Here is a 14,456-nt window from a genome sequence, read left to right as displayed (position 1 = left end):
CCCCCTCGGTCCCGCTCCCCCCGCCCTTTCAGCGCCTCCGCAGCGCGCACGCGTGGCGCCGCTCCCCCCCCCCTTCAGTGCCCCCGCAGCGCGCACGCGTGCCGCCTCGCTCCTCCCCCTGGGCCCCGCTCCCCCCGCCCCTCGGTCCCGGTCTCGCGAGGTTTGGTGGGTGTCAGGGGTGGCGCGGGCGGTCCCCGCCCCTCCCCCTCGGCCTCCCCGTCGGCCGCCGCCTCAGCGGAGGGCGCGGCGGCCCCGCGGCCTGGCGGGGCGGGGCGGGGCGGGGCGGTCGCTCGGTCGCTCGGGGGCCCCGCTTCTCCTCAGCCGCCGCCGCCGCCGAGGCCCCGGACGCCCCATGGCGTCGGACAGCGACACGGAGGAGTTCTACGACGCCCCAGAGGACGTGCACCTCGCCGCCGGACCCTTCCCCGACCGGTGACCGAACTCCTCCCCCCCCCCCCCCTTCCCTAGCGGTTGTCGAGCGCTCCCTGACCGTCGTCACCACGATGTTGCCCTTTCTCCAGCGCTTACTAGGCGCCAAGCGCTCTTCTAAGCGCTGGGAGGGATCCAGGGCCCTCCGGGGGGGGGGGGGCTCCCAGTCTGCCGCCCCATTTCCCAGAGGAGATCACTGAGGCCCCGAGTGCAGTGACTGGCCCACGGTCACCCAGCGGACAAGCGGCGGAGCCGGGATTAGAACCCATAATGATCAGGATGGTATCGAAGCGCTTACTAGGTGCCGAGCACTGTTGTAAACGCCGGGGGAGATGCCGGGTGATGAGGTGGTCCCCCGGCGGGCTCGCAGTCTGCACCCCCATTTTACAGACGAGGTCACTGAGGCCCAGAGAAGCCGAGTGACTGGCCCCGAGTCACACAGCCGACAAGCGGCGGAGCCGGGATTGGAACCCGTAATAATAATCATCATAATAATGATGGTCTTGAAGCGCTTACTAGGTGCCGAGCACTGTTCTAAGCGCTGGGGGGGGGATCCAGGGTCGTCAGGGGGTCCCCCGGGGGGCTCCCAGTCTGCACCCCCATTTGACAGAGGAGATCACTGAGGCCCAAAGTCACCCAGCGGACAAGCGGCGGAGCCGGGATTAGAACCCATAATAAGGATGGTATCGAAGCGCTTACTAGGTGCCGAGCACTGTTGTAAGCGCCGGGGGAGATGCCGGGTGATGAGGTGGTCCCCCGGCGGGCTCGCAGTCTGCACCCCCATTTTACAGACGAGGTCACTGAGGCCCAGAGAAGCCGAGTGACTGGCCCCGGGTCACACAGCCGACAAGCGGCGGAGCCGGGATTGGAACCCGTAATAATAATCATCATAATAATGATGGTCTTGAAGCGCTTACTAGGTGCCGAGCACTGTTCTAAGCGCTGGGGGGGGGATCCAGGGTCGTCAGGGGGTCCCCCGGGGGGCTCCCAGTCTGCACCCCCATTTGACAGAGGAGATCACTGAGGCCCAAAGTCACCCAGCGGACAAGCGGCGGAGCCGGGATTAGAACCCATAATAAGGATGGTATCGAAGCGCTTACTAGGTGCCGAGCACTGTTGTAAGCGCCGGGGGGAGATACCAGGTGATGAGGTGGTCCCCCGGGGGGCTCGCAGTCTGCACCCCCATTTTACAGACGAGGTCACTGAGGCCCAGAGAAGCCGAGTGACTGGCCCCCGAGTCACACAGCCGACAAGCGGCGGAGCCGGGATTGGAACCCATAGTAATCATCATAATAATGATGGTATTTGCTAAGCGCTTACTACGTGCCGCGCACTGTTCTCAGCGCTGGGAGAGGTACAAGGTGATGAGGTGGTCCCCCGGGGGACTCCCAGACTTCACCCCCATTTTATAGACGAGGTCACTGAGGCCCAGAGAAGTGCAGCGACTTGCCCACAGTGACACCGCTGACAAGGAGTGGACCCGGGACTACAACCCATAGTAATAATAATGATGATGGTATTTGTTAAGCGCTTATTATGTGCCAAGCACTGGGGGAGATACAAGGTGATGAGGTGGTCCCCCGTGGGGCTCCCAGACTTCACCCCCATTTTCCAGGTGAGATAACCGAGGCCCAGAGAAGTGCAGTGACTCGCCCAGAGTCACCCAGCGGACAAGTGGCGGAGCCGGGATTGGAACCCATAATAATCATCATAATGATGGCATTTGCTAAGCGCTTACTATGTGCCAAGCACTGTTCTAAGCGCTGGGGGAATACAAGTCGATGAGGTGGTCCCCTGGGGGGCTCCCGGCCCTCACCCCCATTTGACAGATGAGGTCACAGAGGTGCAGAGAAGTGCGGTGACTCGCCCAAAGTCACCCAGCTGACAAGCGGCAGAGCGGGGATTAGAACCCACGACCTCAGGCTCCCCAGCCCCGACTTTCCACTGAGCCACGCGGCTTCTCTTCGACTCTGTGCAGAGCACTGGACTAAGCGCTTGGAATATACAGTTGGGCAACAGGGAGAGTCAATCCCTGCCCTCCTCAGCATCCTGCCCCAGAGAAGCAGCGTGGCTCAGTGGAAAGAGCCCGGGCTTGGGAGTCCGAGGTCATGGGTTCTAATCCCGGCTCAGCCGCTTGTCAGCAGGGGGACTTTGGCCGAGTCACTTAGCTTCCCTGGGCCTCCGTTCCCTCCTCTGGAAAATGGGGATGAAGACAGTGAGCTCCACGGGGGACCACCTGATCACCTTGTATCCTCCCCGGCGCTTAGAACAGTGCTTGGCACATAGTAAGCGCTTAACAAATGCCATCACTATTATTGTTCCCCATTCTGCTTGCCCTCTCCCTTCCCCTCCACCTTCGTAGCCTCCTCCCCTCTCACATCGCATCTCACGTGGTCGAATTCCACTTTCCAAGCGCTTAGTCCAGTGCTCTGCACGCAGTAAGCGCTCAATAAATACCATTGGATGAATCCTGGAGAGGCAGCGTGCAGCGTGGCTCAGTGGAAAGAGGCCGGGCTTGGGAGTCAGAGGTGATGGGTTCGAATCCCGGCTCTGCCACTCGTCAGCTGTGGGACCGTGGGCAAGTCACTTCACTTCTCTGGGCCTGCCACCTCATCTGTAAAAGGGGGATTAACTCTGAGCCTCACGTGGGACAACCTGATGACCCTGGATCTACCCCAGCGCTTAGAACAGTGCTCTGCACATAGTAAGCGCTCAAGGACCAACATTATTATTATTAGTAGTAATCCTCCTCGCTCTCCTCATCGCCCTCCTCGCCCTCCTCTTCCACCTCCTCCCCGACCTCCTCTTTCTCCTCGGCCTCAGCCTCTCTTCTTGCTCGTTCTCCTTCTTGTCCTCCTCTTCCTCCTCCTCTTCCTCCCCCGCCCGGTGTCCGGTCACCGGACCCCGCCGAACCCAGGCCCCGGAGCTTCCCCTTTGTCCGGCCGACTCTGCCCCTGGGGGAGTCGATGGGTGCGTGGGGCTCGTGGGTGGGGATGTGGGGTTTGCCCCGGAGCCCTCCACCCTGAGATTTAGTCGGGGAGGAGGAAGGGGCTTGAAGGTCTGACATCCCGCCTTCTCAGCGCTCTCCACCAGCCGCCACCTGCCTCTCCCCTTCACCTGGACGAAGGGCCGAGGGGACGGGAAGCGGGGAGTCGAGGGAGCTCGATGATATTGAGGCCAGATTACTTGTTTTATTAATAATAATGGTGTTTGTTAAGTGCTTACTATATGCAAAGCACTGTTCTAAGCGCTGGGAGGGATACAAAGTGATCAGGTTGTCCCACGTGGGGCTCACAGTCTTCATCCCCCTTTTCCAGAGGAGGGAACTGAGGCCCGGAGAAGTGAAGTGACCTGCCCAAGGTCACCCAGCTGACCGGGGGAGAGCCGGGATTAGAACCCATTGTCGTCTGTCTCCCCCGTTTAGACGGTGAGCCCGTCGTTGGGCAGGGATGGTCTCTCTCTGTCGCCCAATTGTCCATTCCAAGCGCTTAGTCCAGTGCTCAGCACATAGTCAGCGCTCAATAAGTACGAGTGAATGAATGACTCTCAGCCTTCCACCCACTGGGCTAGACGGTCTCAGGGAGGACACCTGTGAGGATGGATGGCATCCTTAGTACAGTGCTAAGCGCTTAGTACAGTGCTCTGCCGGCAGACGATACTGATGGCAGTGATGCCTGCCTACTTGTTTTGTTGTCTGTCTCCCCCTTCTAGCTTGTTGTTGGGTAGGGATTGTCTCTATCTGTTGCCGAATTGTACTTCCCAAGCGCCTAGTACAGTGCCGTGCACACAATAAGCGCTCAGTAAATACGATTGAATGAATGAATGATGCTGGAGGCCGAAGTGAAACGGCTCATCCCAACCCTTGAGGGCGGAGGCCTCGGGGCGGGGCCGGACCTTGGAGCGGGGTGGGGGTCAGTCACCGTTGCCGCAAACTTGCCCACGGCTGCCACGCAAGAGGCCCCGGGGCCGTGATGCTGGCCGGGCTGCCCACCTGCCTTCCCTTTCCAAGAAAACGAACGGCCCTTAGTCCCGTTAAGCGCTTCACCGGATTCGCCGCCGTGCTGGCCACTGAGCGAATTAGAGGCTTGGCTCATCCCTTCCCGGAAGGTCGATGGTCTGAAGGCCGCGGCCGAGAGGACGCAGAATTGAAATTGATCCGGTCGTAAAGTGGGGCAGAGGGAACGGGGATTTGCTCTTCCCCAAATCCCCCAGGGGACAAGGGGCGTTCAGCGGAGTTCCAAGGCAACAGGTTCAAAACCGGCCAAGGGCAGCGTGCCTTCAGCGAGCAAGCAGAATTCCTTCCCGCAGAAAGTTGCATCAGCAGGCTCAGGAGGGACTCGGGGAAATCACGGGCGCGGGGCCCATGCCGGATATTGGAGGGAAGAGCTAGGAACGTCGGGGCGATCGGGAAAGCCTCGAACGACAGATCCTCCGTCGGCCCGTTTTCCGGGGCCCGGTCAGAGGGAGAAGGTAGGGAATCGGCCTGAGCCGTGAGGCCGGTTGTCCGGGCGGGTGTCCGCCAGCAGCTGCGGTGCCCTTGCACGTAGTAAGTCATCAATCGATACCATTGATGAGGATGATGCTGCTTCCGCTGCAGCCAGTGCCTCCGTCAGAGCGCCGGCACGGACGAAAAGACCGGCGGCAGCTCCCGCCTGTCGGCCAGTCGATCCGAGCACCGTACTGACCACTTGGGAGGGGACAGATAACAGAGTTGGTAGATACGTTCCCTGCCCACCACGAGCTTACGGTCCTAGAGGGGGAGACTGACATTAATAGAAATCAATAAATTATAGACGTGTACATAACCGCTCTGGGGCCGGGGCTGAGGGGGTGAATAAAGGGAGCAAATCAGGGCGATGCCAAAGGGAGTGGGAGAAAAGGAAATGAGGGCTTAGTCGGAGAAAGCGCCTTGGAGGAGATGTGTCTTCGATAAAGCTTTTAAGGTAGGGAGAGTAACTGGCGGAATATGAAGAGGGAGGGTGTTCCCTGGCAGAGCTAGGACGTGGGCGAGAGGACAGCGGTGAGCAAGACGAGATCCCGCTGTCGGTGGCGGTCCTGATGTTGTGCCACACGTGCAGGTTTGGAAGAGGTTTCGGTACGAATGCCACCGGGGAGCCTGTTAGAACTGGAAGGAGGTGGGCACGCCAGCACCGGGAGCCACTCACTACCCATTCCGTGCTCAACGCTTGCAAAATTCGACGGGGAGTGAGTGCGGGGAAGAGTGCCTGAGCAGAGGGCCGCGCTTTCTCTGGACACAGGGGTCTTTCACAGGCCGGAATTGTGATCGTGATTGTGATCGTCTCGGGCTCGCTGTGTACCAAGTGCTGTATTAAGCACTGGGGGAGAGATACCAGGGAGCCAGATAGGGTGCGCGGGCCCTGGCCCACACAGGGCTCACCGCCGAAGAGGATAAACAGGCATTGCACCCCCATTTTACAGATGGGACTGAAGCACAGAGAAGTTAAATGACTTGTACAGGGCCCCACAGCAGACAGGTGAGGCCTTGGGCATGCAGCGGAGTTCTAATCCCAGTCTTCGGTTCTAATGGGAGCTCAGCCACTGACCTGCTGTGTGCTCTTGGGCAGGTCACTTAACTTCCCTGGGCCTCAGTTCCCCGATCTGCAGAATGGGGTTTCAGTGCCTGTTCTCCCTCTTACTTGGACTGTGAACCACATGGGGGGCCTGATGATCTTCAAAACCGCAGCATTTACTACAGTGCTCGGCATATAGTAAGCATTTCACAAATATTATGATTATTATTGGTACTTTGGGCGGGGCTGGGATTAGAACTCAGGTCCTCGGACTTCGATGCCCAGACTCTTGCCATGAGGCCACGCTGCTTCCCGACCAGTCCAACGGTGGAGAGGAGGATGCCAAAGGAAAGGTCCGTAATTAAGTTGAATCAGAGTTGGGCAAGACATGAAAATTGAGCACCCCCCAACATTTCTTAACGTGGGGTGTAGCAAGAACAGCGGCAGGTGCTAGAACCGAAAGACTTTTCAGAAAGCAGTTGCGAGGCGGCCCGGCAGATTTCGAGGAGAGGAGGAACTGCGGGAGGGAAGCCGTGTGTCGAAATGGGGGTCACCTGGGGGGAAGCTTGAACTCTAGACTTGAAAAGGTAACTTAAGGGATCCTGAGAGAGGAACTGTAGAGAAGCAGCGTGGCGCAGTGGAAAGAGCACGGGCTTTGGAGTCAGGGCTCATGAGTTCGAATCCCAGCTCTGCCACTTGTCATCTGTGTGACTGTGGGCAAGTCACTTCACTTCTCTGTGCCTCAGTTCCCTCATCTGTAAAATGGGGATTAAGACTGTGAGCCCCACGTGGGACAACCTGATTCCCCTGTGTTTACCCCAGCGCTTAGAACAGTGCTCTGCACATAGTAAGCGCTTAACAAATACCAACATTATTATTATTATTATTAGAAGAAAAATGACCAGGAACAAGTGGATTGTGGGGGCGAGGGGGCCGGGAACAACCAGGGGCACGGGGACGGCCAGCGGTGCTGACGAGAAGCGACTAAGTAAACAGCGCAAGGTCCGGGTCGCCTCTGCATCGACTCCGAACCTGGTGGCGTACCCCTTAACCACTTTGATACTCACCTCAGCCCCACGAGACGTGTGTAAATCCTCTGCTGTTTCTACCGTCTTCATTTTAATGTCTTTCTTCCCCGTAGACCGTAAGCTCCTCATGAGCAGGGCTGCCGTCTACCGACTCTGGTGCTGTACTTTCCGAAGAACTTGTTGTGAGCAGGGAATGTGTCTCTTTATTGTTATATCGTATGCTCCCAAACGCTTAGTGCACTGCTTTGCACACAGTAAGCACTCAAGAAATACGATTGAATGAATGAAGACTTATTAGAGTGCTCTGCACACAGTAAGCACTCAAATACCATTGATTGATATCAATAGAAGTGCTCTGGGTGGGTGTGAGTAATCATAAAAATTGTAGTGTTTAAGTGCTTCTTATGTGCCAAACTCTGTACTAAGCTCTAGGGTAGGTACGAGTTAATCGGGTCCCACATGGGCCTCAAAGTCTAAATAAGGGGAATTTTGATAGGGAATTTTGTAGAGGAGGAAGCTGACGCACAGAGAAGTTTAATGACTTACCCAAGGTGAAGCAGCAGGTAAAGGCCGAAGCCTGAATTGGAACCCAGGTCCTCTGATTCCCGTGCCCTTTCCGCTAGGCCATGCTGCTTCTCGCGAGTGTGTAGTTGGTACGCAAATGCAGAAGATGCAGTTGTGTGGGCTCTCTCCTGTAGGGAAGGATTGGGAAAGCCTTCCTGGAGACGTTGGAGAGAGCTGTGATCTGTCGGCTAGGAAGGGGGAGGTAGTTTCAGAGTGGGAGGGAGCGAGGGGTCGGGAGCCAGCGAGGTGAGAAGGAGGCACAGTGAATGGCACCGGGAGACAGTGGGCAAGAGGAATGGAAACCCCTTGTCTGATGCCGAGGTCACGGGACAGGCGGTAGCTGCCAGCTGGGGTTGGGGTGGGAAATGGGGCGCGGTTGGGTTAAGGGAACGACGGTGGGAGAAGGCGAAGGTGTCCAGAAAAAGGCGACAGGGAAGACCAACGCGTAATAGTTGCAGAGAATTGCTTCACTGCAGTCACCCTGTAGAGTGAAGGTGTTTTTAAAATTTTGACATACCAATTGGTGGTAATGGAAGCACTAAATCTAGCATGTGCCCACTAACCTCCAAAGTCAAACCCCCCCATTACCACGGCGACGGTTGCATCTTAATTCAAACCTCGCATTTATGGGATGGCTGCAACGTCCCCGGGCCCTTGAGGGTGGAGTCCTTTGGGGTGGAGTCCCGGGGAAGATGGGTGGGGTGGCGGTCAGCCCTGGGGCAGCGACTCTGACCGGGGTCCCCCGGCCTTTCCTGCTTGTCGCTCACTCGGCTCTTCTGCTCCCCGTGCCCTTCAACCGACTGACCGACGGATCGATCGGGTAGCGTTGCTCCAGTGCCTTCTGTGTGCGGAGCGCAGTGTCGGGGGCTTGGGAGGGTGCGGTAGAGCAGCATTGGAAGAAACCATCCCGGCCCTCGAGGAGCTTGTGGTCTCTGCCCTTCCTCTGGGTTGGTGAGCCCACGATAATAACTGTGGTGTTTTAAATGCCAGCGCTGCGCTAAGCGTGGGGTAGATTACGGGATAATCCTCCTCGACCTGTCAGCTGCCTTCTGCGCTGTGGACCGTCCCTGGAAACATCATCCAATCTTGGGCTCAGCGACGCTCTCCTCTCCCGGTTCTCCTCTTATCTCTCTGGCCGTTCATTCTCGTTCTCCTTCGCGGGCTCCTCCCCTCCCTCCCACTCCCTAACTGTGGGGTTCCCTCAAGGTTCAGTTCTGGGTCCCCTTCTATTCTCCAGCTACGCCCACTCCCTTGGAGAACTCATTCACTCCCATGACTTTAACTACCCCCCTCTATGCAGATGATACCCAAATCTCCATCTCCATCCTCAGTCTCTACCCTCTCTGCAGTCTTGCATTTCTCCTTGCCCTGAAGACGTCTCTATTTGGCTGTCCTCCCGTCACCTCAAGCTTAACGTGTCCAAAAGAGAGCTCCTTATCTTCCCACCCAAACCCTGCCCTCCCTGACTTTCCCGTCACCTAAGATGGCGCCGCCATCCATCTCACAAGCCCGTAACCTCGGCATTATCCTTGACTCCTCCCTCTCATTCAACCCACGTATTCATCACAAAATCCTATCATTCCCGCCTTCACAACGTCGCTAAAATCATCCCTTTCCTCTCCGTCCAAACTGCTACCACGTTAATCCAACCACTCATCCTATCCCACTCATCCTATCCCTCCTGGATTACTGTATCAGCCTCCTTGCTGACCTCCCAGCCTCCTGTCTCTCCCCACTCCAATCCATACTTCAGTCTGCTGCACGGATCATTTTCCTACAAAAATGAACTGGACGTGTCACCCCACTCCTCGAAACGCTCCAGTGGTTGCCCGTCCGCCTCCACATGGAACAAAAACCCCTCCCCATTGGCTTTAAAGCACATGCCCCCTCCCACCTCACCTTGCTACTCTCCTTCAACAACTCAGCCCACATACTTTGCTCCTCTAGTGCTGACCTTCTCACTGTGCCTCGATCTCCCCTGCCTTGCCCCTGACGTCCTGCCTCTGGCCCGGAGTGCCCTCCCTCCCTCATATCCGATAGACAATTACTCTCCCCTCCTTCAGAGCCTTATTGAAGGCACATCTCCTCCAAGAGGCCTTCCCTGACTGCCCCCATTCCTCTTTTCTCACTCCCTTCTGCATCGCCCTGACTTGCTCCCTTTATTCTTCACCCCTCTCAGCCCTTATGTACATATCTGCAATTTATATAAATATCTGTCTCCCCGCCCCCCATCTAGACCGTAAGCTCATTGTGAGCAGGGAATCTGTTTATTGTGGTATCGTACTCTCCCAGTTGCTTAGTACAGTGCTTTATGTGCCATCCATCGTTCTAAGTCCTGGGGTATAAACAAGTTAATCAGGTTGGACACCGTCCCTGTCCCACATGGGACTCACACTCTAAAGGGGAGGGAGTAGGATTTAATCACCATTTTACAGATGAGGTAACTGAGGCCCAGAGAAGTGAAGTGACTTGCTCAAAGTCAAACAGCAGCCATATGGCAGAGCCAGGATTAAAACCCATATCCTCTCACTCCCAAGCCAGGCTCTTTCCACGAGGCCACACTGCTTCTCTGGTATTATTACAGTAAAGCCAGGAGGACAGATGTTGGCCCAGCAAGAGATGAAAAGATCATAGTATCGCTCTGCGGTCGGTCAGTATACTAATGATGCGATGGTTTATTCTTACCCCGGTTCTCTGCTCTGTAGGGCTGGTGAACCTCTTCACGTCCTCCTTAGCCCTCATGTGTATGTAGGTTCTGGTTGTAAGTATTTTTAAGCTTGTCTTCCCGTTAGAGTGGAAGTCCCATGGGCAGGGATCGGGGTCACTTGGTTATTCCGAACTTCCCAAGCGTCCAGTACATTGCACCCCCAATCAATCAGTCAGTCAGAGCAGCGTGGCTCAGTGGAAAGAGCACGGGCTTTGGAGTCAGAGGTCATGGGTTCAAATCCCTGCTCGGCCATTTGTCAGGTGTGTGACTTTGGGCAAGTCACTTAACTTCTCAGTGCCTCAGTTCCCTCATCTGTAAAATGGGGATTAAGCCTGTGAGCCCCACGTGGGACAACCTGATTCCCTTGTGTCTCCCCCAGCGCTTAGAACAGTGCTCGGCACATAGTAAGCGCTTAACAAATACCAACATGATGATTTATTGAGCACTTACAGTGTGCTGAGCAGCATTTACCAAGTGGGCGCTGATTAAATACCTCTGTTACCGCTGCTGTGTCCCAGGGCCGTGTGCCCTGCCGTTGGGGAGCACGTGACTCCGGGTATGCCACAACCTGTGACCGCGGCCGGGCGCGGGAACGCCACCCCTGAATGCGGGCGTGGTGTCCCAAGGCTGCGTTGTCCTCAAGACTTTATTCAATCGTATTTATTGAGCGCTTACTGTGTGCAGAGCACTGTACTAAGTGCTTGGAATGTACAATTCGGCAACAGAGAGAGACAATCCCTGCCCAACGACGGGCTCACAGTCTAAAAGGGAGAGAAAGACAGCAAAACAAAACAAGTAGGCATCAATACCATCAAGATAAATAGAATCGTAGATCTATACACATCATTAATACAATAGACTAATAAATAATATATACAAATACGCACAGTGCTCTGGGGAGGGGAAGGGAGTAGAACGGAGGGAGGGAGTAGGGGGAATGGGGAGAGGAGGAGGAGCAGAGGGAAAGGGAGGGCTCAGTCTGGGAATGAATGCCTGATGGATCAATCACTTCATCAATGGCATTTACTGAGCAGTGTGCAGAGCGGCTGAGAGCAGAGCAGAGGAAAGCAAAGGACACATTCCCTGCCTTCGGCAAGGAGACGCTGTAATAATGTTGGTATTTGTTAAGCGCTTACTATGTGCCGAGCGCTGTTCTAAGCGCTGGGGTAGACACAAGAGAATCAGGTTGTCCCACATGGGGCTCACAGTCTTAATCCCCATTTTACAGATGAGGGAACTGAGGCACCGAGAAGTTAAGTGACTTGCCCAAAGTCACACAGCTGACAAGTGGCCGAGCCGGGATTCGAACCCATGACCTCTGACTCCAAAGCCCGTGCTCTTTCCACTGAGCCACGCTGCTTCTACACGCTGCTGTAGCCGGGTAGAGGGCTGATAGCAAGTGATCTGCAGTTAAGAGGAACAGGATGGACACACCCGGAGTCGAGGGGGCCCTCTGGGTTAGGCGACCTGGCCCGCCTTGGCCCCCGGGGAGATGGGGCTTAGGCGGGGAAGGCCTCCTGGAGGTGGTGGGATTGCAGGAGGCTTTGAGGCTGGGGAGAGCCTTGTGTCCGCGGGGGATTTCAGGTGGAAAGGAAGTTCCGGGCAGGGGGGACTCTGTGAGCAACAGGTAGGAGAGGGATGAGATCTCATTTCCTCTTTTTCCCACTCTCTTCTGCATCGCCCTGACTGGTTCCCTTTTTCACCACTTCCCTCTCTGCACGGCACTTACATACGTGACCGTATTTTATTGATTTAAATGAATGTCTCTATCCCCCTCTAGACTGTAAGTTTGTCGTGGACTGGGACTGTGAGTGTCATTCTCCCCAAAGTGCTTGGTAATAATGATAATAACAGTGGTATTTGTTAAGCGCTTACTCATGTGTCAGGCCCTATACTAAGCGCTGGGGTGAATACAGGTAAATCAGGTTGGACCCAATCCCTGTCCCACGGGAAGCTCACGGTCTCATTCCTCATTGTACAGATGAGGTAACTGAGGCACAGAGAAGTGAAGTGACTTTTCCAAGGTCACAGTGCAGACAAACGGTGGAGCCGTGATTAGAACCCATGACCTGATGACTCCCAGGCCCACACTGTATCCACAGTAAGCGCTCAATAAATGTGATTGATTGACCGATGGATGAGCCGGAAGGAAGCGACACTGAGCAGGTTCCCTTGTGGGGAGGGTGGAGTAGCCGGTGAAGAGGGCAACCAGTTCAGCCCTCTTCAGCGTGGCTCACTGGAAAGAGCACGGGCTTTGGAGTCAGAGGTCATGGGTTCGAACCCCGGCTCTGCCACTTGCCAGCTGTGTGACTTTGGGCAAGTCACTTAACTTCTCGGTGCCTCAGTTCCCTCATCTGTAAAATGGGGATTAAGACTGTGAGCCCCACGTGGGACAACCTGATTCCCCTGTGTCTACCCCAGCGCTTAGAACAGTGCTTGGCACATAGTAAGCGCTTAACAAATACCAACATTATTATTATTATTATTCAGGAATGGTCAAAAGAAAGGCGTTCAGCACAGCACAGGGGCTTCGTAGTCAGGTTGACCCCAAATCCTGTCTGTCCTGGAAGGGAGGAATTGGAGGATTTTAGGACCCAGGGGAAGGCCCTCAGGCCTCCCCCCCACATTCATTCATTCATTCATTCATTCGTATTTATTGAGCCCTTACTTTGTGCAGAGCACTGAACTAAGCGCTTGGAAAGTACAATTTAACAATAGACCATTCAGGAGGTCGGACGCCTCTGGCCCCCACGTGGCCTCAGTGTCACCAGCCCGTGTTCTCTTATGGACTCGGCCTGCGGCCGCCCCGCCGGGTGCTCGCTCAGTGTCCGGTGATGTCTCCAGCGCCTGACTCACGGCCTTGGCCTCGGACCGCACTCTGAGCACGTACACATGCGCGCACACACACACTCTGTTTCCCTCTTCAGGCTTGCTTCGTTCAGGCTGGGACTGGGCACGTGGGATGCTTCGTTGGGAACATTTTTCCAAAGACTGAAGTCAGCTTTGTCTTCCCCGAGAAAAAGACACATTCCTGACTTCCAAGTGGAAAAACGCCGTCTCCGTTATCCCTCTTTAGGAACTCGATTGGATTTCGAGAAGCGGCGTGGCTCAGTGGAAAGAGCCCGGGCTTGGGAGTCCGAGGTCAGGGGTTCGAATTCCGGATCTGCCACTTGTCAGCTGTGTGACTGTGGGCAAGTCACTTCACTTCTCTGTGCCTCAGTTACCTCATCTGCAAAATGGGGATTAACTGTGAGCCTCATATGGGACAACCTGATTACCCTATATCTACCCCAGTGCGTAGAACAGTGCTCTGCACATAGTAAGCGCTTAACAAATACCAACATTATTATTATTTCTAAAGAAAAATGAGATGTCTAGGCAGAGAGTGAGGTTTTCCATGGTGTAAGTGACCCTGCTGAGTGCTTTGTTGAATTCGTCGAATGAGAGAAAAACTGGTGGGTTGCGAGATAGTTCCGTGGCATTCATCCACACCTGAGGGATCGGGCATCTGCTTCAGGTATTTCTACCGCTTGACTTCCTAGAGGAGAAGAGGGTCCCTTAGATGACCCCTATAATCGTGACTCAGCTGGGGTGGCGGATTCCCGGTTCTTTATTGGCAGCAGGGATTTGGCCATTCTCCCGGTCAGTGTTGGCAGGGATCCAGAGGCGGGCACCGCAGAGCCAGGCTGGAGCGGGTGGGTTGAGGAGAGGGGCACTGACCGGAGAGATAACCAACCGTTGGTCAGGGACAGAGAGCCGACTAACCCCAGCAGACCACCCCTGGTGGCGCCTGGACTAGGCACGTCGGCTCTGGACCAAGCGATCGATGGATGTCCGAGGCAGGCAGACGGTGGCTCACTTTGGGTGGCCCTACTGCCTTCCACCCCTGTGCCCGTGCAGCTGCCTGCTGCTGCTGCTGCTGCTGAGGCTCCTGGGGCTCCCGAAGGGAATTCTCTGCCCAAACTCTCCCACACCCGCTTCCCAGTCGGGCACGTGGCTGCCGGATTCCCAAGCAGTTGAGTCAGCTTCGTTCAGGCGATCCGACACACAGCAAACCCCCGGACCTAAGGCAGCCGTGGCAGGGGAGGGCAGGAGGTCATGGGATGCAGAGAGGCGGAGACCAGCACCTTCTCTAAGGCAGGTCTGGGAAAATTCATCCATCTGAAACCTCGGAATCTGGAGGACCTAGTTTCAGAG

At 55.8% G+C, this 14,456-nt stretch overlaps 1 protein-coding gene across 1 annotated transcript in view; it reads left to right on the top strand.

Annotated features, from left to right (window-relative positions):
• The first annotated feature begins 303 nt into the window (after positions 1-303).
• WDR44 (WD repeat domain 44) overlaps positions 304-14,456 on the top strand; it is a 46,155-nt gene continuing 32,002 nt past the window's right edge. The window contains exon 1 of the mRNA XM_029067531.2: positions 304-432. Coding sequence (XP_028923364.1) covers positions 353-432 — 80 coding nt within the window. The 5' untranslated portion in view covers positions 304-352. The remainder of the gene's footprint in view (positions 433-14,456) is intronic.

The sequence above is a fragment of the Ornithorhynchus anatinus genome, chromosome 6, assembly GCF_004115215.2.
Source record: "Ornithorhynchus anatinus isolate Pmale09 chromosome 6, mOrnAna1.pri.v4, whole genome shotgun sequence".
Taxonomy (NCBI): domain Eukaryota; kingdom Metazoa; phylum Chordata; class Mammalia; order Monotremata; family Ornithorhynchidae; genus Ornithorhynchus; species Ornithorhynchus anatinus.
The sequence above is the reverse complement of the archived record's forward strand: the minus strand, read 5'-3'. Positions and strand labels throughout refer to the sequence as shown.